This window comes from Rhinopithecus roxellana, chromosome 8 (genome assembly GCF_007565055.1).
Source record: "Rhinopithecus roxellana isolate Shanxi Qingling chromosome 8, ASM756505v1, whole genome shotgun sequence".
NCBI classification, from domain to species: Eukaryota; Metazoa; Chordata; class Mammalia; order Primates; family Cercopithecidae; genus Rhinopithecus; species Rhinopithecus roxellana.
The window spans coordinates 70800550-70828225 of record NC_044556.1 but is presented as its reverse complement, the minus strand read 5'-3'; the positions used below and the strand labels follow the sequence as shown (position 1 = coordinate 70828225).

The 27676-nt window shown below is 38.6% G+C and overlaps 1 protein-coding gene across 2 annotated transcripts in view; it reads left to right on the top strand.

The window, feature by feature from the left end:
- DTL (denticleless E3 ubiquitin protein ligase homolog) overlaps window positions 1–27676 on the top strand; it is a 67508-nt gene that overhangs the window by 2416 nt on the left and 37416 nt on the right. For both annotated transcript variants that reach the window (XM_010372485.2, XM_030935948.1), the window contains 6 exons: window positions 4772–4897; window positions 6445–6543; window positions 9229–9290; window positions 9375–9495; window positions 23917–23982; window positions 25916–26028. In XM_010372485.2, the coding sequence (XP_010370787.1) occupies window positions 4772–4897; window positions 6445–6543; window positions 9229–9290; window positions 9375–9495; window positions 23917–23982; window positions 25916–26028 (587 nt within the window). The remainder of the gene's footprint in view (window positions 1–4771; window positions 4898–6444; window positions 6544–9228; window positions 9291–9374; window positions 9496–23916; window positions 23983–25915; window positions 26029–27676) is intronic.

Below are 27676 nucleotides of genomic sequence, written 5' to 3'. Positions count from 1 at the left end.
AACATACCCATCTTTGGCATGTGGGAGGAAACAAGAGTACCTGGAGAAAACCTCTGTGAACATGGGGAGAACATGTACAAACTCCACCCAGCCAGTGGCCTCAAACAGCAATTGATTTTTTTCTCATGAACAGTATGAGGAAATGACTTTGTACAAAATGTTATTGGAAGACTTCATGTACCTGAGATTCATTTCTGTAAAAGCTGTGTGGGTTGATTGTCACCCAGACAGTCAATCCCACAAGCATCTCAAACTCAAATACCCAAAACTGAACTCAACTTCTCCCCCAAACCTGCTATATTACCAATTTTAGGGAGTGGCCTCATTATTTAAACCAGTTTTCCCAGCCAGAAACCTGAGTCAATTAAAGACTTCCTCATCTTCCTCATAGTTACACATTCAAAACATTTCGTTAAAATCTCTGTGATTATGCATCTTTACTGTATCCTGGATGTGTTCTATTTTTACCATTCCATTTCCCTAGGTTGGGCCCTAATGCCTTCTTGTCTGGATTGTAAGAAGTCTCCCAAATGGCCTCCTAGTTTGTCTGTCTTCACTTTATTCTCCACATTGCTGCTAATGATCCTTCTAAAATGGAAATCTGATTACTCTTCTGTGTATTTTCAAATTGATATCTAAAAGTTTTTATCATAAATTTAAACAAATGCAAAGAATATAATTTCTGACCATATTGGGAATATTGACATTTTAAAATAAAAATGCTATATCACTCTTTTAAGTGTATCTAATATAATGTAAATACTGTGGTGATTTGATAATCACGTTATCCATTTTTTAGAAACATACGAACAAACTCTTTAACTGCTAGAAATTCCATATAGCTGCTTTTTCCTCTTGAATTTATTTCCATTTCATTTCTCCCACAGTAATTTAATTTTATGCTTGAAAAGCTCTTTTACTGATCACTCTGTCATACCCCTCTGTGTCAAAAGATGTATTTAAATTGCTGTTTTCTGTCATAAGCCTCTGAGTGCTAAAACTTCTTTATGGATTGAATTTTCAATTCAATTATTAGTACTATATGATTGTTTAATACAATATAGATTACCAATTTTGGTAATTATTAACCAAAAGTAAAATTTTGTTGGAAGTACATCTTTTAAAGAGATGAATTTGGGTGTTTATGATTCCTTTATTGAAGGAATTATTTATCTGTTAGTTAAGGTTCCACAAGTTTATTTGTTTTTATTTAAAAATATTTGATACCCAAAAGTTTTTATTCTTTGGATCAATGCAAGGTTTAAGATTGGGGCACGGGAATGCCTTTCTTTTATAAAGTGGAAGAAAGGAAGTGATGAAGGGAAAGGAAAAAAGTGATACCTCAACCTTCTCAGAGACATCAGGTTTTTCAGACAGGTGAGTTTTAGAAATGCATATATAGTATCCAATTGCTTATAAGTGGAGATAACATTTTGAGAAATGCATCATTAGGTGATTTTATCATTGTGCAAACATCACAGAGTATACTTAAAGCTAGATAGTGTAACCTACTACACACCTAAGCTATGTATTTTTCCTAGGCTATAAACCTGTACAGCATATTACTGTGTTGAATACTGTAGGCAACTGTAACACAACGGTAAGTGTTTGTGTATCTAAACATAGAAAAGGTTCAGTAAAAATAGGATATAAAAGAAAAAAATGGTACACCTGTGGAGAGTGCTTACTATGAATGGGAGCTTGCAGGACTCTGGGTTATTGTGAGTGAATCGATGAGTGAGTGGTCAGTCAGCGTGAAGACCTGGGACGTTATACTACTGTAGACCTTATAAACACTCTATACTTAGGCTGCATTAAATTGATTAAAAAATACTTTCTTCAATAATAAATTAGGCTTACTGTAACTCTTAAACTTACAAACATCTTAAATTTTTTAACTTCTTGACCCTTGTGGTAACAGCATAAAGCACAGACACATTGTATAATTGTGCAAAATATTTTATTTCTTTATATTCTTATTCTATAAGTTTTTTTATTTTAAATTTTTTTCTTTTTTCTTCTTAACTTTTCGAACCTTTTGTTAAAAACTAAGACACAATAGGAATTTTTAGGCTTCATTATAATCTTGTAAGACTACCATTGTGTATGCGGTTTGTCTTTGGCCAAAATGCCATTACGTGACATATGACTGTATATCATAGTTGAGTACAATAGTACCTCCTTATCCTTGAAGGATATGTTCCAAGACCCAACCCTTTGTATGCTGTGTTTTTTACTGTACAGACACACATACCTATGATTAAGTTTAATTAGGCACAGTAAGAGATTAACAATTAATAATAACAACAATTATAACGATAATCTATAATAAAAGTTATGTGAAGGTGGCCTCTTGGAATATCTCATTTTACTGTACTTGCCCTTCTCGTGATGATGTGAGATAATATAATACCTACAACATGATGAGATGAAGTGAGATGAATGACGTAGGCAGGCACTGTGATTTAACATTAGGCTACTATTGACTTTCCAACTATGTGACAGACAAAGCAGCTAAGTGACTAAAGAGCAGGTAACGTATATGGCACGGATACTCTGGACACGGATGATTCATATCCCTGGACAGGTCAGGGTAGGACAGTGTGAAATTTTTTTGCTATTCAAAATGGCACACGATTTAAAACTTATGAATTGTTTATTTCCGGAATTTTCAATGTAATAGTTTCAGACTATTGTTGACCATAGGCAACTGAAACCACGAAAAGCGAAACCACAGATGAGGGGTGACTACTGTATCTGGAAATTTAGTCTCTGAAAACTCAGGTTCTTGTATACTACTTGGAATATGTGCATGTAACTCCAGGGGCTTAAGTTGTACAATGAGGAAATAATAGCTTTTTCCAAATGTGTTGTGGAGGAAAGCATTACAGTTTCATGTTCATAACACAATAAGGATCCAAAAGTAGCTTAGGGTGGTTCATCAGTGAAGTGTGTATTGCAGGGATTGCAGAAGTAGAGGAGTAGGCAAGGACCAATCACTCACCATTCATTGGTGTTTGGATATTAATTGTAGGCAGTGACGCAGAGTTAAAGTCATTGTTTAATTGTAAAAAACTGCAGGTTTTTTGGAGTGTATCATCTTCATTTCAACCAAGTTGTTCAAAAGTCCCTTTTGAGTTTGCATTTTGCAGTTGATTTTTTTTTTTAAATTCCAAAACGTGTATATTTACATAACCTTTGAACAGAGGCTTTTGTTTTTACACACTTATTCTGTACGTTAATACTTGTGAACTCAACATAACTATTGCATTCTTTTTTTTTTTTTGGAGACGGAGTGTCACTCTGTCGCCCACGCTGGAGTGCAGTGGCGCAGTCTCGACTCACGGCAAGCTCTGCCTCCCGGGTTCACGCCATTCTCCTGCCTCAGCCTCCTGAGTAACTGGGACTACAGGAGCCTGCCACCATGCCTGGCTAATTTTTTTTGTTTTGTTTTTGTTTTTATTTTTAGTAGAGACGGGCTTTCACGGGTTAGCCAGGATGGTCTTGATCTCCTGACCTCGTGATCCTCCCGCCTCGGCCTCCCAAAGTGCTGGGATTACAGGCATGAGCCAACGCGCCCAGCCTATTGCATTCTTTTAGTGGTCTTTAACAGCTCCTTTACAATGATATCTGATGTTGAAATTGTGACATGATGGCCCCAGAACTAATTATTAAATTTGGATTAAATTTTTTGGTGTCCTTCTATGGATTCCTTCAGGTTATGTCTGTGAACATCCAAATGTAGATTTGTCTGAGGTTATGTCAAGCTAGGATGTATTCTCCACGTAGTACTTTTGATGAAAAGCGAGAATTCAGAGTACCCTAAAATGTGAGTTTGTTAATTATTTAAGATGCTTTCAATAGATTGTAAACTCAGTGTTTCCTCCAATGCTTATTGAACATTTGGTTTTCAGTAATTACTTGTTGAATGAATGTTTCTTTTACATATTTAAAATGTCTTGACCACAAATCAGTATGATAAAAACAAATCTCTGAAGATGTCTTACTATGTAGGACCATAGTGCACGTTAGATCTCTGACCCAAGCAGAATAAACTTTTCTTCCACCCTGAGTTTCCTGTTCTCTGTTCTAAATTTAGTGAAAATTTACCAGTCTTTCAAGACCTCCTGTAAAGACTGCCTGACCCACTGCCACTAGCCAGGGCTAACTAAATGTTTTCTAGGGGTAGGTACATAACACTTCACTTTACAATTTCTCTAATATAATTTAAGATACTGTAAGTGTTGCTATTAACATTTTAGATTCCTACAATTTCAGCACTAAAGGAAAAAGAAAGTAAATTTGGTGAATATGTTACTGGCTATAGTAGTTACATTGACATATATTATTTTCTTTGGCTCTTTGACCACTGGATTTTGTATGATGTTCCCGCATAAGAATTTAATAGAAAGGGATAACAGTTTTAATGGAATGCTTTTGTGGTTGTCTCTTTGTTAGGAGAAGGGGGAAGATCTTTCTTAATATGCAAAGGCCTCTTATTTCTTCTAATCTCAATGTGCTAGTGAGCGTCTTCATTTTAGATAGTAAGCCCAAAGCTATACCTCCCCAGGAGTTGGAAGTGCTTTTTCATTTTTTCCTTAGGACTCTTTTAAGGAAATACCAGAAACGGTGTCTTCCATAGATATTAATAGTAAGTGGATCTATGTTAATATCTAAAGTTTCTTAAGAACAAATATTTACCTCTGGATTTGTTAAAAATGCTGAAATGTGATGCTCTATTGGAATTCTATAAGGAATTGTCTTGTTTTAGGATGGTCTTCACAATACCCTCTACAATCCCTTCTGACTGGTTATCAATGCAGTGGTAATGATGAACACACTTCTTATGGAGAAACAGGAGTCCCAGTTCCTCCTTTTGGATGTACCTTCTCTTCTGGTAAGAGAATTACTCTCTAGGCAAGGCTTGGACAGAAATGATCTATTTCACATTTACAGGGCAAATATACTTCAAAAAGTAAACTAGGTGGATGTTAGAGTTTTTGTAAAAACTGTTGTCTTCTGATTTATAAAATAGACTTTTCTTAATCTCTATGCATCATTAGCATAACTATATTTCTTCTAAAGCATAGGATTGTTATGGCACCATTTTTAAAAAACCAATATAAGGAAATGGTTGCAAAGGTTCAACTACAATGAAAACTGTTTTACCCAGTAGATACATACCCTTTGATCTGGTTGAATGTATCTTTCTGTGACTCACTGGGGAATATATGAACAGAAATAGAAGTACTTCGGCCAAGCTCAGTGGCTCACACCTGAAATCCCAGCACTTTAGGAGGCCGAGGTGGGTCTGGGTGCAGTGGCTCACACTTGTAATCCCAGAACTTTGGGAGGCCAAGGCGGGTAGATCACTTGAGGTCAGGAGTTCAAGGCCAGCCTGGCCAACGTGGTAAAACCCCATCTCTACTGAAATTGCAAAAAATTAGCTGGGCGTAGCGGCACATGCCGGTAATCCCAGCTACCTGGGAGGCTGAGACAAGAAAATCACTTGAACCTGAGAGGCAGAGGTTGCTGTGAGCCAAGATTGTGCCATTGCACTCCAGCCTGGGTGACAGAGTGAGACTTCATCTCCAAAAAAAGAAAGAAATAGAAGTACTTGCCTCCACCCATAACAGTTTGAGAGGAAAGAAAAAGTTGTGAAAAGGAAATTTAAAACTAATAGACTCCTTACAGAAATTAGCCAAGCGTGGTGGTGCACACCTGTAGTTCCAGCTACTGGGGAGGCTGAGGCAAGAGAATCGCTTGAACCTGGGAGGCGGAGGTTGCAGTGAGCCAAGATCACGCCACTGCATTCCAGCCTAGGTGACAGAGGGAGACTGCGTCTCAAAAACAAATAAAAACTAATAGACTATTACGTAGTCATGATTGTGGTAAAAATACGTAAATAAAAATATGATTAAAAAGAAAAACAAAACTAATAGACTCAGCCTGCTGGCGGCCTACATCATTGTATGCCTTTGTTTGCCATTGGCCAGTATCACTCCTTTTTTGTTTAAGTACAACCCTCGATTTAGCCCTTCTCTAAATAAGAGATTATCTGAAGAAAATTTTGGTGGTTTTGAATAAGCTTAAAAAGTTTTGTGGCTGGGCGCAGTGGCTTAGGCCTGTAATCCCAGCACTTTGGGAGGCTGAGGCAGGTGGATCACTTGAGGTTAGGTATTCAAGACCAGCCTGACCAACATGGTGAAACCCCATCTCTGGTAAAAATACAATATTAGCTGGGTGTGGTGGTGCATGCCTATAATCCCAGCTACTTGGGAGGCTGAGGCAGGAGAATCACTTGCACCCAGGAGATGGAAGTTGCAGTGAGCCAAATCGTGCCATTGCAGTCCAGCCTGGGTGACAGAGCCAGACTCCGTCTAAAAAAAGAAAAATTTTTTTTGTGTTACTCTTCATATATTTTATTCTTTATTTCTGCTTTAGCTCCCAATATGGAACATGTACTAGCAGTTGCCAATGAAGAAGGCTTTGTTCGATTGTATAACACAGAATCACAAACTTTCAGAAAGAAGTGCTTCAAAGGTAAGTCTAGGTCTACAATTTTTGTTTTAACATTTAAAAAACTTTACAGATCCTCAAGTATATTATTATTTGAACACATTCTGTTTTAGTCTGTCTTGTGTTGCTACAAAGGAATAACTGAGACTGGGTAGTTTATAAAGAAAAAAGGTTTATTTGGTGCATGATTCTACTGGCTAGAAGATTAGACATCTGGTGAGGGCCTCAGTCTGCCCCAACTCATGGCAGAAAGCAAAGGGGAGCCCATGAATACAGAGGTTATATGACAGGAGAAAGGGGTAGTACCAAGCTCTTTTTTTAACAATCAGCTTTCCAGGGAACTAATAGAGTAAGAAGTCACTCATCTGTTCACCTCTTAGGGAGGGCATTAATCTGTTCATGAGGGATACACCTCCTCATGCCTTCCATTAGGTCCCACCTCCAACTTTCAGGATTAAATTGTAACATGAGATTTGGGAAGGGACAAACATCAGAAGTATATATAACACATTCCCGATTATGTTAACTTCTGATTAAGTCTTTTTAGGGACCAGGTTAGATGTGAATGGTGGACTACCTATCTGTCAACTGTTAACTATGACAATGCCTTTACTCAAGAAAAATACGTTTTAGGATTAAAAACAATTCCTTCAAAAAGTTGAATCTTTAACACTTAACGTGGTTAGAGAAGTGTTGCTTTAAAATATTTATATTGATCAAGCATTTTTCAGGTATAAAGCAAAGTTCTTCTAACCTTAAGAAGCTGATAATTTGGAACCCGTAAGTCAAGTGTTGAAATAACTAAAATAAAACAAAGGCTGTAAATGATACAGAAGTAGAAAGAAAACACACTGGTGTCAAAGAGAAAGCTCTCATGTAGTAAAGAAGGCTAGGAAAATTTATGAAGAATGGGGCATTTGGGTTGGACTATGGTATTTAGACCAGTGGAAATGGAAGGGGGTACTCCAGGTGAAGGGAAAAGCATTAGCAAAGGTTTAAAGATGGAAAAGCATAGAATATAATAAAATAGGAAGTGACCAATTTGGTTGGAATAAGATATCGAGAACAGTGAGAGTTGAGGCTTGCAACCAAGATAAAGACTAAAGAATGCAAAATGTTGAATGTCAAACTAAAGTATTTTACATTCCATTCAGAGAGCATCATGAAGTTCTTTTTATTTTTGTTTTTTTGTTTGTTTGTTTGTTTTTGGTAGAGACGGGGTTTTACCACATTAGCCAGGCTGGTTAACTCCTGACCTCAAGTGATCTGCCTGCCTCGGCCTCCCAAAGTGCTGGGATTACAGGTGTGAGCCACTGTGCCCAGCCAGTATCATGAAGATTTTTGAACTGGAATATGTTTCAGAAAGATTCCATTTTAGAGAATATATTACTAGTGAACTCATGGAAAGGAATTTGACAGCAGATGGTAGTTCTCATGTGGTAATTAAGGAAATGTGTAATTTCTGTGAGTCCACAAATTATCTTTGCTCATGCCAAGGGTGCTGACTACTGATTTTTTATGTGTGCATCTTTGTTTTTATTATTTTAAGTTCCAGGGTACATGTGCAGGACATGCAGGTTTGTTACGTAGGTAAATGTGTGCCGTGGTGGTTTGCTGAACATATCAACCCATCACCTAGGTATTAAGCCCAGCATGCATTAGCTTTTTTATTTTTTTTTTTTTTTTGAGACAAGGTCTTGCTCTGTCGCCCAGGCTGGAGTGCGGTGGTGCAATCTCGGCTCACTGCAAGCTCTGCCTCCCAGGTTCATGCCATTCTTCTGCCTCAGCCTCCTGAGTAGCTGGGACTACAGGTGCCCGCCACCACACCTGGCTAATTTTTTGTATTTTTATTAGCGACGGGGTTTCACTGAGCTAGCCAGGATGGTCTCGATCTCCTGACCTCGTGATCCGCCCGCCTCGGACTCCCGAAGTGCTGGGATTACAGTCATGAGCCACCGCGCCCAGCTGCATTAGCTATTTTTCCTGATGTTCTCCTTCTCCGTGCTCCCCCTCAACAATCCCCAGTGTGTGTTGTTCCCCTCCCTGTGTCCATGTGTGCTCGTTGTTCAGCTCCCACTTACGAGTGAGAACATACAGTGTTTGGTTTTCTGTTCATGCATTAGTTTGCTGAGGATAATGACTTCCAGCTCCATCCATGTCCCTGCAAAGGACATGATATCATTCCTTTTTATGGCTGCACTGCATTCCATGGTGTATATGTACCAAATTTTCTTTATCTAGTCTATCATTGATGGGCATTTAGGTTGATTCCATGTCTTTGCTATGTGAATAGTGCTGCAGTGAACATATGCATGCATGTATCTTTACAATAAAATGATTTATATTCTTTTGGGTATGTACCCAGTAATGGGTTTGCTGGGTCAAATGGTATTTCTGGTTCTAGGTCTTTGAGGAAGCGCCACACTGTCTTCCACAATGGTTGAATTAATTTATATTCCCACCAACAGTGTAAAACTATTCCTGTGTCTCCGCAGCCTTGCCAGCATCTGTTGTTTCTTGACTTTTTAAATAATTGCCATTCTGACTGGCGTGAGATGATATCTCACTGTGGTTTTGATTTGTATTTCTCTTAATGATCAACTACTGATCTTTTTACTACTACAGCTTTCCAGGCATTTAAACTTCTATTAATATGGCTACCACAGAATACAATTTAGACATTTCATATTTACCATTTTCTTTGTTTAGAATGGATGGCTCACTGGAATGCCGTCTTTGACCTGGCCTGGGTTCCTGGTGAACTTAAACTTGTAAGTGACTTTATTTCATTAGGATCTGGGTAAATACTGATAAGGGATTGCTTTGTTAAATTGTGCTTACCTTATTTTTGAAAGGTTACAGCAGCAGGTGATCAAACAGCCAAATTTTGGGATGTGAAAGCTGGTGAGCTGATTGGAACGTGCAAAGGTCATCAGTGCAGCCTCAAGTCAGTTGCCTTTTCTAAGTTTGAGAAAGGTAGGTTTGTGCTTATCCTCTTTCATCTCCTTAACCTTCTTTACAGTGGGGAGATAAGAACCTGTAATTGTTTCTACCCTTTTCCCTACCAAAGTTACTACTTTACCTACATAGATGATTAAGATTCTTTTTTTGGAGACAGTTTCATTCTGTTGCCCAGGCTGGAGCGCATTGGCACCATCTCGGCTCACTGCTACCTCCGCTGCCTCCCAGGTTCAAGTGATTCTCCTGCATTAGCCTCTGGAGTAACTGGGACTACAGGCATGCAGCACCATGCCCAGCTAATTTTTTTGTATTTTTAGTAGAGATGGGGTTTCACCATGTTGGCCAGGCTGGTCTAGAACTCCTGAGCTCAGGCAATCCACCTGCCTCAGCTTGCCAGAGTGCTAGGATTACAGGCGTGAGCCACTGCACCCAGCCAGGTGATTAAAATTCTAATATGGCCAGGCGCGGTGGCTCAAGCCTGTAATCCCAGCACTTTGGGAGGCCGAGACAGGCGGATCACAAGGTCAGGAGATTGAGACCATCCTGGCTAACACGGTGAAACCCCGTCTCTACTAAAAATACAAAAAACTAGCCAGGCGAGGTGGCGGGCGCTTGTAGTCCCAGCTACTTGGGAGGCTGAGGCAGGAGAATGGCGTGAACCCGGGAGGCGGAGCTTGCAGTGAGCTGAGATCCGGCCACTGCACTCCAGCCTGGGTGACAGAGCAAGACTCCGTCTCAAAAAAAAATAAAATAAAATAAAATTCTAATATGACTGAAAACCTTAATAAAATTAAATTGGTTTTAGGCCCACTCTTCTGGACATTATCTCTAGCTTGTCTCTGAAAGTCAAGAGTCTTTGGTAAATTTTTCTATAATCTTGCACATAAGGTGAAGATTTATAAATAGCTACAATACCATTGTTTAACTTTGATTGTTCATTGAAGTTAAAACCTTGTACTGGGCACTCATTAACTCTGTAAAACAGAGTTACTTTAACTCTACTTGTAAAATCTAAATGAGCTATAAGGCTGATAAACTGAACACGATTTTCTACCTAAAAATTTATCATGTATTTGGTTTAAATGGCCCGTTTTTTGTTCTTTCTTTGTTTGTTTTTTGAGATAGAGTCTCGCTCTTTCACCCAGGCTGGAGTGCAGAGGCTCGATCTCAGCTCACTGCAGCCTCCACCCCTCGGGTTCAAGCCAGCCTCCACCCCCCGGGTTCAAGCAGTCATCTGCCTCAGCCTCCCAAGTACCTGGGATTACAAGAGCCCGCCACCACAGCCAGCTAATTTTTGTTTTTTAGTAGAGCCGGGGTTTCACCGTCTTGGCGAGGCTGGTCTTAAACTCCTGACCTCATGATTCACCTGCCTCAGCCTCCTGAAGTGCTGGGATTACAGGCGTGAGCCACTGCACCCGGCCAAATGGTCCAATTTTCTATTATGTTTTCAACTATTACTTAAAATTGATTTTCGTATGTTTATTTTATTGTTATAATTGGACAGGGAAGATTTAACAGTGATATAACACAGCACAGTACTGTAGCAGCTAGGGAAAAATGTATCAGTGGTGTCTGAATAAGCTCTTCATTTCTGTTTTTTGTTTTGTTTTCTCCTTCCATTTGCTTCTCAGTAAATAAATTTTTTAATGGACCAACAAACATTTATTTCAAAGGAGTCTCTGAAGTAATCTGACTTTAATCTCTGAATAATAGTGACAGACATTACAATCTCCTTTATCACTTAAAAAAAATACTCTATTTTAAAAATCAAGTGTTTTCATTTATTCACCTGAGCCATTTAGGAGGTTAAGCTGGTTTGGACTGGTTGTTTGTTTTTTGAGACAAAGTCTCCCTCTGTTGCCCAGGCTGAAATGCAGTGGCATGATCTCGGCTCACTGCAACCTCCTCCTCCCAGGTTCAAGCAATTCTCATGCCTCAGCCTCCCGAGTAACTGGGATTACAGGCGTGCGCCAGCCACCACGCCCAGCTAATTTTTGTATTTTTAGTAGAGACAGGGTTTTGTCGTGTCGGCCAGGTTGGTCTCGAACTCCTAACCTCAAGTGATCTGTCCGTCTTGGCTTCCCAAAGTGCTGAGATTACAGGCATGAGCCACTATGCCCAGCCTGGCTTGGACTTTTAAGAAAGTCAGTTTTAATCTACTGTGGTTGCAGTTGAAACTGGAACCTTTAAGGGGAACTATGGCATGATTTTTCTTATTTCTGCATAACTTTATTAACATATTTAAGTAGTTAGGTATGCTTGTGTTCTAGTTTTCTACACTCCTGTGTCAGAGTTCACTCTGAGTTTGTAAAAATAATGTTAAGATGATGAAAATTTACCTAACTAAAGAATAATGGAAAACATCATATTTTTTGGTCCTTTTGCTTAATTTTTACAACTCTGCATGTGAACCAGCTTATGACAATGAGCTGTAGAAGAAAAGGCACTGAGTTAGAGATTGGGGCAGGTGGCTTTTTTCATGGCTTTCAGTAGTCCATAGGTGCTCTAGTGTAAGTTAATCTGATCGGATACTACTCCCAAGCCCTGTGGTTTGTTTTGGTAAAACAGAACAGATAATAGCTCTATTCACTCCATCAGCCATAAGCCCTCTTACAGGACAAACCTTTGCAACTAAACATGGAAGCCCTTTGTTTTATTCTGGACTCTTGGGCAAAGTGATTTTTACCTCCTTGGGCCTTCATTTTCTAATTTTGTGAGATAAATACCTATTCTATTTAGGTCACAAAAATATTGTATACATAAAAGTGAGGTGAAATATGAATGCTTTTTTTTTTAAATCTGAGCTCATTATGGTGGCGCATTCCTATAATCCCAGCAACTTGGGAGGCTGAGAAGGATGGCTTGAGGCAGGAGTTCAAGACCAACCTGGATAACATAGTGAGACCCTATATCTAAGAAAATAAAAAATTAGCTTGGTACAGTGGTATGCACCTGTAGTCCAAGCTACTTGGGAGGCTGAGGTGGGAGGATCGCTTGAGCCCAGGAGTTTGTGGCTGTAGTGAGCTATGATTGTGCCATTGTACTATAGCCTGGGCAATAGAGTGAGGCCCAGTCTCAAAATAAATTAAATCAATTGATCTGTCCATAATCAATCAGGGAATTATATAAATACTTAGTGTTTTGTGGGGGTTTTTGTAGGTAGCGTGGTAGAAAAGATCATTGGTCCAGTTCTTCCCACCCTACCTGGGTAGGATACAAATAATCCTAACTGGGCATAGTCATACTAATGGAATTTGCCTTCCCTAAGTATCTACCAACTAAAAGCAAAGAAAATGGACTCAGATAAGTGCTTTGTGTGGCAAAAGGGCAAGTATTAGAACTTAGTGGAAAATTAAAATTGATTATAAATTTATTTCTATTTCCTCTCCTACAAACTTACCTATATTTGAACCTTCTTTCTCATCATTCTCAAGTTTTAATTAATTGAGAATCTCTTGGAAGTGGGCCAGGCATTTATTTTTTTAAAGTTCCTCAAGGGATTCCAATGTGTAGCTAAAATTGAGAAACATTCTTGATTCTTCCCAAGACCTTCCCCCATCGCATGTATCCCCACTACCCTGTATCTTCAAGTTCTCCCTCTCTATTGGCTGCTTCTCCTTAGGAAAGACTCAAGAATGCCTGTGACCTATTTTCCCAAATATCTTAACCCTGTGTTCTCTTTTAGTTACTGTTACATATTTTCCATCTCCTTTAATTTGTTTTAATCTATTTTCCACATCTAGCCCTCTTCCTGAAATCACTTCTTGCTAAGGTTATTATCTAATTATCAGAAAGCGTGAAACTTTCCAGTTCTTTTCTTCTGCTTGTATAATATGCTACACTTTTAGTGTTTATAAAATTCCAGTAAAAGTATTTGCTTAGAATCTGTGATATCCCACTCCCTCTGGTACTCCTGCTTTCTCTTTATTCTTTCATAGTTGCTTTTACCTAGCTTGAAGTGTTAGCAAGGCCCAGGATTTGGTGTTTAGCCTTTTTTTTGCTTTCAACCTATACCTTCTTGGACAGTTTCATCTGTGCCAGTTTTGTTTTGTTTTTCATTCTGCTTGTGTTGACCCAGATCTATAATCCTAGCCTTAACCTTTCTGCAAGTATTTCAGATTCAACATAGCAAAAACTGAACCCACAATTTCCTTCCTAAACTCATGATTTCTCCCTGGCAATGCCATCTTTTTCTCTCCTCTGGTATCATTTCCTTGAATAACTTGATTTAACATTTCTTATAGTGCGAGTCTGATGGTAATAATTTACCTTTGTTTTTCTTTATCTGAAAATGTCCTTATTTCGTTGTCATTCGTGAAGGACATTTTTGTTGGATATGAAATTCTGGGTCAACAGCTTTTTTTCCTTTCATTGCCTGAAGATGTTCCACTATCATCTCTGCTTTCATTGAAAACTCTGTGGTTGTTAAAATCATTTCCCTGTATATAATATGCTGTTTTTCCTAATTTCAGGATTTTCTGTCTTTGGTTTCTAGCAGTTTGTGGTATGTCTAGTCATGGTTCACTTCACAGTTTTCCTATTTGAAGCTTGCTGAGCCTTTTGTATTTGTAAATTCCTTTTTACTGAATAGGGAATTTTTCTATCATTTCTTGAAATATTTTTTTCTGGGCCAGGCATGGTGGCTCAGGCCTGTAATCCAAGCACTTTGAGAGGCTGAGGCAGGCAGATCACCTGAGGTCAGGAGTTCAAGACCAGCCAGGCCAACACAATGAAACCTCGTCTTTACTAAAAGTACAAAAATTAGTCGGGCGTTGTGGTGGGCACCTGTAATTCCAGCTATTCAGGAGGTTGAGGCAGAAGAATCGCTTGAACATGGGAGGTGGAGGTTGCAGTTAGCTGAGATCGTGAGTGTGCACCCCACACTCCAGCCTGGGCAACAGAGCGAGACTCTGACTCAAAAAAAAAAAGAAAGAAAGAAAGAAATATTTTTTTCTGCCTAGTTTATTCATATTCTTTCTCCTCCCTGCTTCTTCTGGTACCTTAATTACTCATATGTATGTATATATTTTCAATTACTCATATATTTGACTTTTCTAAATTATCCCATGCGTCCTTGAGGTTTTCTTTTTTTTCAGTTATCCTAAATTTAAGATAAACTGAAAAAGCCATAACATCCATCCATTTAAAGTGCACGTTTTAGTGGTTTTTAGTTTATTCACTGAGTTGTGCAGCTATCACCACAATCTAAATGTAGAATCTTTTCATCAACCCAAAAAGAAACTTGAACACATTAGCAGTACTTTCACTCATTCCTTCCAACCCTATACAACCACTATAGTAATTTCAGTCTCTATAGATTTGCCCATTATACACATCCATACAAATGGAATGATACAATATGTGATCTTCTGTGATGGGCTTCTTTAATTTAACATAATGTTCAGTTCTGTTTTTCTCTCTCTTCTTCAAATTGAATGATTTCCATTAATTTGTCCTAAAGTTCACTTTCTCAATTTTCTCCAGTCTGTTCTTAGGCCTGTCCAGTGAATTTTTTCATTTCAGATACTGGTTTTCAGTTCTAAAATTTTCTTATTTTTTTTTTTAAAGACAAGGTCTTGCTCTGTTGCCCAGGTTAGAGGGCAGTAGCATGATCATAGGTGCATGCCACCATGCCTGGCTAATTTCTTTTTGTATTTTTTGTAGAGATAAGAGTTTCACCCATGGTTGGTCTTGAACTTCTGGGCCCAAGGGATCTGCCAACCCAGCCTCCCAAAATGCTGGGTTTACAGGCATGAGCCACGGTGCCTGACCTTCATTTGTTTGTTTCCTGCTGAGATTTGTCATCTTTTTATTGATTGTAAGTGTATTTTTTTTTTTTTTTTTTTTTTTGTTATTGTTGTTGTTTGAGACGGGGTCTCACTCTGTCACCCAGTTTGGAGTACAGTGGTGAAATCTGCTCACTGCAACCTCTGCCTCCTAGGCTTAAGTGATCCTCCCACCTCAGCCTCCTAAGTAGCTGAGGCTATAGGTACATACCACCAAACCCGACTAATTTTTGTATTTTTTGTAGAGATGGGGTTTTGCCATGTTGCCCAGGCCAAGTGTACGTTTCTTTAACTCATTTAACATGGTTATGTATCCTTTACAACCTTATCTGATAAATCAACATCTGGATTATCTTGGGATTGGCTTCCATTGAGAATAATTCATTTTCCTGGCTCTTTGTAAGTCAAGTAATTTAAGATTATATTCTGGACATTGCGAATGGTATGATGGATTCTAGATTCTGTTACATTGCTTAGAAAAGAGTTGGTGTTCCTTTTTTAACAGGCAATTCACTTGTTTAGATCCAAATTGAAGACTATCACACCTACAGGAGGACAGTGGATCTTATCTCAATTATTTTCTTTAGTTTAAGCCTCAGTTGTAAACTGCTTTCAGTTTCTCTTGCCCATATTGTACAGGGGTTAGCCAGAGACTTGGACTGAGTTTAAACATGGAATCATAATTCCATGGGTTCCCTTTCTCTAGCTGTATCCAGGTTTTCCCCATCCCCTCATTCTCTGACTGTTCTTGTTGCTCCCAGTCTCCTTTTCCTGGTTCTTCTGGCTTGAAAGATGGCAGATTTTTTAATTTGCATTTTAGCTGCCTGGTATTAATGCTGCAACTTTGGCTGTCCTCAAGGTAAAACCACACACACACACACACACACACACACACACACACACACACACACAAACCCAGTAACTTAATCTCAGGCCAATCATTTGCTAAAGATGTTGACTCTCCTCCAAAAATTGTATGTTTAAGAGGAAAGTGGACTGGGCTTGGTGGCTCATGCCTATAATCCCAGCACTTTGCGAGGCTGAGGTGGGCAGATCACCTGAGGTCAGGAGTTCAAGACCAGCCTGGCCAAGATGGTGAAACCCTGTCTCTACCAAAAATATAAAAAATTAGCAGGGTGTGATGGTGCATGCCTGTAATCCCAGCCACTTGGGAGACTGAGGCAGAAGAATTGCTTGAACATGGGAGGCTGAGGTTGCAGTGAGCCAAGATCGTGCCACTGCACTCTAGCTTGGGTGACAGAGCGAGACACCATCTCAAAAAAAAAAAAAAAAAAAAGGAGGAAAGTGGTAACTTAAAGGGAGGAGTAAATTTTATCCCCAAACAAGAGTTTCTATTTTAGGCAACAAATTCCAACAAATGGGGGAAAATGAACCTGAGTGAGAGTCTGTACAACCAAAGCTGTTAAAAGGAATGAATAGTGCCTGACACTTAAAAAGTGCTGAATTAGATGAATGGTTTCAACATGGCTGACTAGATGCATCTGGCACTCACCTCTTTCACAGAGTGGAACCAAAATAGTGAGATATTACAGTGAGAGTGAGATCGTAGATAGTCACATTTCAGATAGATCGTCTAAGAGAGAACACTGGGATTCAACAGGGAAGTGACAAGAAGCTCTGGAAGCAAGGAAGGAGAGAAAAGCAGCCTATTTGACTGGCATCAGCTAGGAATCTGCAGAGGCTTCCTATGCAGGGAATGAGGAAGTGAGACACCCAGCAGCCCAAATATCCACTGTGAACCCTAATAATAATAGCCATGGGAGACCCCCTTGATCCTCATGGACCCTAAGACTAACATAGGGAGACTTCATGAAGGCATTGCTCCAGAGAGATATCATACTGGGTCCCACAAACCTCCAAGTCCTAAGCAGCTGTAACACAGTTTGATTTTCAGAGCCTAGCCCCCACCAGACTGTGTCCTGCCCTGCCATCCAGGCTGAATTAGGAGCCACACACAGCAACCTCATTCCCCTGAGTGGAGGGGCAGCTGCACATTTTCACGCTTCCCGAGGACAAATTCCACTGCCTGCAACCACCACTACTCTGAGCTGCCGCAGGGCAGAGGTATAAGCGAAGCCCAGTCCCTTTACTGCCTGCCTATGGATACTCCCAGGGAAAGCAACCCCATTTTCCATGTCAGTACTGCAGCATAGCTGCTGCTGCCCCTTACCTGAGCATTCCACAGGAAGCCTGGGGAATCACCCCACCCCTGCCTTCCATAGCCAGCACCTGCAGGCACCACCAGGGTCACCGAGGGCAGTTCTACCCAGCCTAGCTTCATACCCACCACTACCCAAGCACACCATCTGGGAAGCCTGAGGATTGCCCAGTTCAGTTCATCACCAGTGGTGCCTGAGCACTCCTCCTAGAGTCTGAAGTTGGGCCTACTCAATCTGCTGCTACCACCACAGCTGGCATCAACCTGTACGTGCAACCTGCAGGTCTGGGGACTGGCCTGCCCAACCTGTCACAGCCACTGCCAGCACTAGTATGGAACACTTGGGTTCCAGGGGATTTTTCCATCACTGCTACTGTCATTACCCACACCACTCCACACCTGCTGCCCAGGGGCTCAAGAACTTGCCCACCTACCTGGCCCACTGCTGCCATTTCCAATACCTGAGTAAGCCATCTGAAGGCCCAAGAATCTACCTGTGTGGATCCATTAACACCAGTGCCAGTGTATGCTGCCTTGGAGCCAAAGGACAAGCAGGCTCAGACCACTGCTGCCAACACTGGGGCCTGAAGACTGGCCTACCTGGTATTTCAATTTCTGGCAAAACTTAACCAGTTTGCACTGACAACCACACTCTAATCTACCAATGAAACCACAGATACCACTGACTGTATTTATGGCCAAAAGGAATGACAGAGACTATGCTACTGCATGCATCCAGAACCAAAGCCAAGTATCCTTTCCAACCATCACCATAGATACATCTTCAGGAAAACGTTCTCCACTACAAACCAAATTCAAAAAATTGGAAGAAGCAACTGTTACACCAGGTGCACAAATATCAACATAAAAACACAGAGAAATCAAAAAGCAAGTATATGTGACACATCCAAAGGAACACAGTAATTCTTCAGCAACAAATCCCAATCAAAAGGGAATTCACAAAATCCTGGAAAAATAATCCAGAATATTGACACTAAGGAAGCTCAGTGAGATACAAGAGAATTCTGAAGGACAATACAAAAAAACAGAAAAATAATTAAGGGAATGAATGAGGAATCTACCAAAGAGATAGGTATTATAAAATAGAGCTAAATTCTGGAACTACAGAATTCATTGAATGAAATACAAAATACCTTCGAAAGCTTCAACAATGCACTAGATCAAGCAGAGGAATCCCAGAACTTGAAGAAGTATTGAAGATCTTTTAAAATAACCTAGTCAGACAAAAATGGAGAAAAAATAATAAAGATGAATGACTAAAGCTTTCATGGCATATGGGACACTATAAAGTGGCCAAATATATGAATTTTCAGTGTCCCAGAAGACAAAGATAAAATGAAAGAGTTAGAAAGCCTATTTAACAATATAATAGGTGAAAACTTCCCAAGTCTAGCAAGAGATTTATATATCCACATACAACAGGCTCCAAGATCCCCACAAGTATATAATTCAAAAAGGTTTTTTTCCGTGTCACACTGTAGTCAAACTGTCAAAAGTCAAAGACAAAGTGAAAAGTCTAAAAGCAAAGAAAAAACATCTAGTCACCTATAAAAGAAACCCCATCAGACCTAACAGCAGATTTCACAACAGAAATCTTACAGTCCAGGAGAGGATGAGATGATATATTCAACATGCTTAAAGAAAAAAAAACCCTGCCACCCAAGAATACTACACCCAGTAAAATTATCCTTCATAAATAAAAGAGAAATAAAGTCTTTCCCAAACAAACAAAAACTGAGGAAGTTAATCACCAGTAGATGGGCCATACAAAAATTACTTAAAGGAGTCTTATACCAGGAAGTGAAGAACAATATCTACTATTATGAAAATACAAAAACCACTGGTAAGCAGACACACAAGAGACAGGAAAGACTGAAATGTTACCACTATAGAATACCATGAAACCACAATGATAAAAGGTACCAGAGAAAGGAAGGAACAAAGGATATACAAAACAACCAGAAGTCAATCAATAAAGTTAGGAATAAGCCTTCACATATCAATAATATTGAATGTAAACATATTAAACTTTCCATTTAAAAGATACAGACTGGGCAAATAGTCAAACATGACCTAATTATATACTGCCTACAAGAAATGCATCTCACCTGTGAAGACACATATAAACTGAAAATAAAGGAATGTAAAGATATTACATGCAAATGGAAACCAAAAGCAAGCAAGAATAGCTATACTTACACCAGATAAAACAGACTTTATGTCAAAAGCAGTAAGAAGAAATGAAGGTTATTCAGTGATGATAGATCAATTCAGCCAAAGGATATATCATTTCTAAACATGTATATACCTAACACTGGAGCACACAGATATATAAAGCCAATATTATTAGATTTAAAGGGAGAGACTCCAGTGCAATAGCAGTTGAGGGCTTCAACACCCCACTTAGTATTAGACAGATATCTAGACAGAAAATTGGATTTAAACTGCACGTTAGACCAAGTGGACCTAACAGATATTTACAGAACATTTCATCCAACGGCTACAGAACACACATTCTTCTCATCAGCAAACAGAATATTCTCCAAGATAGACCACATGTTAAGACACAAAACAAGTCTCAACACATTTTTAAAAACTGAAATAATATTAGGTATCTTCTGAGACCACAATGGAATAAAACTAGAAATCAGCAACAAAAGGAAGTTTGGAAACTACAAATACATGGAAATTAAGCAGTATGGTTATGAATGACTTGGGTCAAGGAAGAAATTAAGAAGGAAATTTTTACAATTCTTGAAACAAATGAAAATTGAAACCCAACATACCAAAACCCATGGGATACAATAAAAGCAGTGCTAAGAGGAAAGTTTATAGCAATAAGCATCTATACCAAAAAAGTAGAAAGACTTTAAAAGAATCTAATGGTGTACCTCAGGGAACCAGAAAAGCAAGAACAAACCAAACCCCAGATTAACAGAGGGAAATAATAAATAGCAGAGCAGAACTAAATAAAATAAAGACAAAAAGCAAGGAAAAGGGTCAGCAAAACAAAAGGTTGGTTTTTGGAAAAGATAAAATCAATAAAGTACTTGCTAGACTAACCAAGAGAAAAAAGAAAGATGGTCTAAATGAAATCAGAACTGAAAAAGGAAACTACAACTGATACCACAGAAATACAAAAGATCATCAGAAACTATTGTGTACAACTATACACTAACTAGAAAACCTAGAGGAAATGGATAGATTACAAGACACAACCTACCAAGACTGAATCAGAAAGAAATAGGAAACCTGAACAAATCAATAGTAACAAGATCAAAGCAATAATAAGTCTTCCAGCAAAGGAAAGTTCAGGACCAGACTCTACCATAAAAAAAAAAAAAAAAAACCAAAAAAAAAAAAACCTCAGATCTAATAAATTCATTAAAAGTTGCAGGATACAAAATCAACGTACAAAAATCAATAGCATTTTTATACATTGATAATGAATTAGCTGAGAGAAATCAGGAAGGCAATCCCATTTACAATAGCTACCAAAAAAAAAAAACACCTAGGAATAAATTTAGCCAAAGAGGTGAAAGATCTCTACAAGGAAAACTGTAAAACACCAATCAAAGAAATTGAAGAGGAGACAAATGGAAAGAGACCTCATGCTCATGGATGGGAAAAATTATTTTCCCATGGGCATACTGCCCAAAGCAATCTACAGATTCAGTGCAATCCCTATCAAAATACCAACATCATTTTTCACAGAAGTAGAAAAAACAATCTTAAAATTTATGTGGAGCCAAAAAGAACCCAAATGCCAAAGCAATCCTAAGCAAAAAGAATAAAGCTAATATAGCTAAAACAGCATGGCATTGGCGTAAAAACAGACACACAGACCAATGGAACAGAATAGAGAATTCAGAAATAAATCCATATATTTGCAGCCAACTGATTTTTCAATAAAGGTACCAAGAACATACAATAAATGGTGCTGGGAAAACTGGGTATCCATACGCAGAAGAATGAAACTGTACCTCTATCTCACTGTATTAAAGAAAATCAAGATAGGCTGGGCATGGTGGCTCATGCCTGTAATCCTAGCACTTTGGGAGGCCAAGGCAGATGATTGCCTGAGCTCAGGAGTTCAAGACCAGCCTGGGCAACATGGCAAAACCCCACCTCTACTAAAATACAAAAAATTAGCTTGGCGTGGTAGGCACGCCTGTAGTCCCAGCTCCTTGGAAGGCTGAGGCTTGAGAATTGCTTGAGCACAGGAGGCAGAGATTGCAATGAGCCAAGATAGCACCACTGCATTCCACCCTGGTTGACACAGTGGAACTCAGTCTCAAAAAAAGTAAAAATAAAAAATCAAGATGGATTATAAAGATTTAAATGTAAGACCTGAAACAAAACTACCAGAAGAAAATTTAGGGAAAGCACTTCAGGATATTGGTTTAGGCAAAGATTTTATGGCCAAGAACTCGAAAGCACAGACAATAAGAACAAATAGATAAACTAGACTATACTAAACTAAAAAGCTTCTGCATGCCAAAACCTTTTGAATGGGAAGTATTTGCAAACTATTCATCTGATAAGGGAATAATATGTAGAATGTATACAAGGAACTCAAACAATTCAACAGTAGAAAAAACAAACTATTAAAAAGTAGGCAAACAGACTGGGCAATATGGCAAAACTTTGGCTCTGCAAAGAAAAACAAAAAAATTAGTTGGGCATGGTGGTGCCCTACTGTAGTCCCAGCTACTTGGTGGGACTGAGATGAGAGGATCACCTGAGCCCTGAGCGGTGATTACACCACTGTACTCCAGCCTAAGTGACAGTGAGATCCTGTCTTCAAAAAAAAAAAAAAAAGTAGGCAAAGAACATGAATAGACATTTCATGAAAGAGGACATACAAACGGCCAGCAGGTATGTGAAAAACTGCTCAACATGACTAATAACCACAGTGAGATATCATCTTAACCCAGTTAGAATGGCTATTATTAAACAAAACAGATGCTGGCAAGGATGTGGAGAAAAGAGAACTCTTGTACACTGTTGATGGGAATGTAAATTAGTACAGCCACTATGGAAAACAGTAAGATTTCTCAAAAAAAAAAAAAAAAATAGAATTACTATTGATCTAACAGTCTCATTATTGGGTATAGAGCCAAAAGGAAACAGTGTATCAAAGGGATAACTGCAGTTACATTATTGCAACACTATTCACAATAACCAAGATATGGAATCAATCTGTCTATTAACGAACAAATAAGAGTTTTTAAAAATTGTAGTATATACACAATTTAATACTATTTGGCCATAAGAAAGAATGAAATGTCATTCACATCAACATTATATTAAACAAAACAGGCACACAAGATAAATTTCACATGTTCTTACTTATATGTGGGTGCTAAAACAATCTCATGGAGGTAGAGAATAAAATGATAGATAACCAGAAGCTGGAAAGTGAGTGGGTGTGAGGGTGGAATGAAGAAAGGTTGCTTGATGGATACAAGCATAAAGTTAGATAGAAGGTATAAGTTCCATTGTTCGATACCTGACTATTGTCACCTTACAAAATATTGTATATTTCAAGCAGCTAAAGGAGACAATTTGAAATGTTCCCAGCACGTAGAAATGATGAGTACTCAAGGTGATGAATACCAGATACCCTGACTTGATCATAACACATTCTAGGCAGATATCAAAATATCACATATACCCCATAAATATGTAAACTATTTTGTATCAGTAAGCAAAATTGCATGTTTTCATTCAGTTTTCACAGAGCCCTCAGGTAGCTGTTTTTGTGTTTTATCCCATTTACAACTAATGCAAGTGGATTAGTTTTAAGTGCTCACTCTTTCACACAGGAGGCAGGGGGTTTTTTGGCTTACTTTTAAAGAATAAAACATTACAGATAAATTGAAGTTCTCCTATAGTGCCTTCTCCAATCCCATTGCATCCCAGAGGCAGCCTCTTTCACAAACTTCATACGGATCTGGTCCATATTTTTATACTGAGCCAATACAGTTTAGGGGTTTGGAGTGTAAGCTGATTCATACTGCCAGGAATACCTTTACAAGTTACTTACCCTCTCTGTGCCTCTCTTGGTACCTACCTAATAAGGTTGATAGCAAGGATTGAGATAATTTGTATAAAACATGTGGGATAGTAGCTAACATTTAGAATAATAGGCACTTCGTATTTTGACTCTTGCTTGTCATTCTTACTATAACCACTATATATTTTATATGGGTTTTAAAAAATTTACAGAGGGGTGATTCTATAAAGTTTTGGTTTGACATTAGTATCTCAAGCTCTTCGTAATCCTTTTTCCTATTTGTTATTGAGCTATATATTCTTAAATGTTTGACTCCAGTGCCAGATACAGTACCTAGCACATAATAGATAGTCTAGGAAATTTAAATTGAAATATATGTGTCATTTACTGGTTTTGTTAACCTCTCAATAATGTGTTTATTTCCCCCACAGCTGTATTCTGTACAGGTGGAAGAGATGGCAACATTATGGTCTGGGATACCAGGTGCAACAAAAAAGGTTAGATTTTAATTCTGAGAGATTTGGGATTACCCTGTACTTAATTTTGAGTGAAAGAGTTAGTGATTTCATCTGATTACCACCAGGGGGCTTGTACTCATAATTCCCCATTTCTGCTCACTGTTCCAGATCTCAGGATCTTTGTCAGTGTTACAAGTATTACACTCACGTATTTATCTCATATTGTCTTCTGAAGGATAATGCCATTTACCCACATTATTGATGGACTTAAAAATATTAATATGCAGCCTCACTGGTAAATGTCTTTAAATTTATTTTGGTTTTCAAGAATTTTTATTTTTTATTTTATTTTATTATTTTTTTTTGAGATGGAGTCTCTGTTACCCAGGCTAGAGTGCAGTGGCATGAACTTGGCTCACTGCACTCTCCACCTGCTGGGTTCCAGCAATTTCTCTAGCTCAGCCTCCTGAGTAGCTGGGATTACAGGCACCCGCCACCATGCCTGGCTAATTTTTGTATTTTTTTAATAGAGATGGGATTTCACTATGTTGGCCAGGCTGGTCTCAAACTCCTGACCTCAAGTGATCTGCCCACCCCGGCCTCCCAAGGTGCTGAAATTACAGGCGTGAGCCACCATGCCTGGCCTGATTTTAAAGAATTAGATTGAATTCAAACATAAACTCATGGTTGTCTGGTGATGCCATTAAGCAGACGATGATGATTATCTCAGTGTTCACGTTTAGTTAATTTATTAAAAATTTTTTTAGTTTCTGCATTTTGAAAAATTGATAACATAGTTGTACATATTTTAGGGGGTATATGTGATATCTTGATACATATATAGAACATGAAATGATCAAATCAGGGTAATTGGGAAATCCATCACCTCAAACATTTTTCTTTGTGTTTGTTGGAAACATTACAATTCTTCTCTTCTAGTTTTTTGTGTTTTGTTTTTTGTTTTTTTGGAGATGGAGTCTCACTCTGTCTCCCAGGCTGGAGTGCAGTGGCGTGATCTCACCTCGCTGCACCCTCCACCTCCTGGGTTCAAGTAATTCTCCTACCTCAGCCTCTCGAGTAGCTGGGATTACAGGTGCATGCCACCATGCCCTGCTAGTTTTTGTATTTTTAGTAGAGACAGGATTTCACCATGTGGCCAGACTGGTCTGGAACTCCTGACCTCAGGCAATCTGCCCACCTTGGCCTCCCATTCTTCTAGCTATTTTGAAATATATATTAAAATTATTTTGAAAAATTTTAATAAACCTTATTTTGTAGAACAGTTTTAGGTTCACTGCACAACTGAGCAGAAAGTATAGAGAGTTCCCATATAGCCCCTGTCCTGCCCATGCACAAGCTTCCCCACTGACAACATCCTATGCCTGAGTGGTACATTTGTTATATAATCAGTGAACCTATATCAACACATGCTGTCACTTAGAGTTTATAATTTACATTAGTGTTATATATTCTGAGTATTACACATTCTGTGGATATTGACAAATGTGTAATGACACGCGTCCACCATTGTAGCATCATACAAAATAGTTTCACTACTCTAGAATTCCTCTGTGCTCCAATTATTCATCCCTACCTCCCTCTAAGCCCTGGTAACCGCTGATCTTATTACTTCCCCTAGTCACATTTCCTCCCTGTCATTTTATGGCTTTATCAAGCTCATTTCTTTTTAGTGCTGAATAATACTCCATTGTCTGGATGAACCACAGTTTATCCATTCACCCACTGACGGACATCTTGGTTGTTTCCAAGTTTTGGCAATTATTAAAGCTGTTATAAACATCTCTCCCTTTTTATACATTATAGTCTCACCACAGGAGATGTAGTGTAGCTGGCTCTGCTGGCTTCTAATTTCACCAGTTTGGTCAAAAATTACTTAATATTGAAGTTTTACACATGTTGTATTCAGCATGTAAGAATCCTGAAACCTAAATTTCCTTGGAATATCTTTCAGATGGGTTTTATAGGCAAGTGAATCAAATCAGTGGAGCTCACAATACCTCAGACAAGCAAACCCCTTCAAAACCCAAGAAGAAACAGAATTCAAAAGGACTTGCTCCTTCTGTGGTAAGGTTTTACAGATGTATACATGTGTGCAGATCTTAATCTGTAGGACAGAATAAATGGGAGGCTATTGATTAAGTGAATGAGAATCTTCATGATTTTCATTTGATATCAATGGTTTATTGCTTATTCAGTGCCTACATTTGTGGTTCTCAAATTCTAATTTTTAGTTCTTCTGAATTATAATTACATTTACCTATATTATTGATGGAATTAAAATATACGTAGCCTTGTTGATAAATATCTTTAAATTTACTCTGGTTTTAAATAATTAGATTGAATTAAACATAAGATCATGTTGTCTCATGCCATTAAGCTTTCAAGTGATTATTTTTTTTTTAAATTTCAATATCTACATTTTTAAAAATTGATAACATAATTGTACATATTTTGGGGGTGTACACTATGTATAATGATCAAATCAGGGTAATTGAGATAGCCATCACCTCAAATACTATGTGCATCAGAGTTGCCTGAGGCACATGTTAAAAATTCACCTTACTGAGTCTCATCCCTAAAAATCTCTCTACACACACACACACACACCCCTATAATATAGTGGAATTCATTAGGAAAAGTGGGGGAGGAGTAGTTTGAGGAAGCATATTAAGTACTGTGATGCAGTTTTCTATGGGGAAAGAATACCTGTTGTTTTCGTAATACAAACTACAGAGAGATATGTTTTTTGTTTGTTTGTTTTTTGTTTTTGAAACAGAGTCTCGCTTTGTCACCCAGGCTGGAGTGCAGTGGCGCGATCTTGGCTCCCTGCAAGCTCCGCCTCCTGGGTTCACGCCATTATCCTGCCTCAGCCTCCTGAGTAGCTGGGACTACAGGCACCGCCACCATGCCTGGCTAATTTTTTGTATTTTTAGTAGAGAGGGGGTTTCACCGTGTCAGCCAGGATGGTCTCGATATCCTGACTTCGTGATCCACCCACCTCAGCCTCCCAAAGTGCTGGGATTATAGGTGTGAGCCACCACGCCCAGCCAGCTTATTTTTAAGCATTTGACAAAATATTATTAAATATATTGAGAAACACATGAGTAGAACATAGTACCACTCTAATAACTTACAGTCAGAGCTCAAACAATGCCCATAATATATCCTTTTTCTTTAAAAATATTGCCCTTTTTCTCCCTTTAATTTTTTTTTATATTCCTGGTGTGTAGGGTACAAGTTAATATTTTGGGGGAAGTATGACTGCTAAGACATTAAGACTTAAAACTATACACCATGAACAGGACACAAGCATGAATGGAGGCAGATAGTGGAGGCCATATGAAGTTAAAATGAGTAACATTTCAGACATTTAATCGGGTTCTGAGCTAAGATAACTTGTTAGGTAATAGCAATTAGGAGGTAAGACTCCACTGGGCCTCTTTTTCAGAGAGCATGTAATAATCTTTTATTCATAATTCTTTTGATACTCCTGTATGATAATCTAGGTAGAGCAACATTTTAGAGGTTAAACCAGCACAAGAAAGTTAAATAAGTTTCCTAAGGATACACACAGCATATTAGTAGGGCTGAGTCTAACTAGATGCAGTAGGCTCAGACAAGCAAAATCTTTTAGTCACCAGTTTGTTTCTTGAATACAAGTTGAAGTAGTATATACTAAAACTTAATGATCCTTGCTAAAATTACCTCTTGG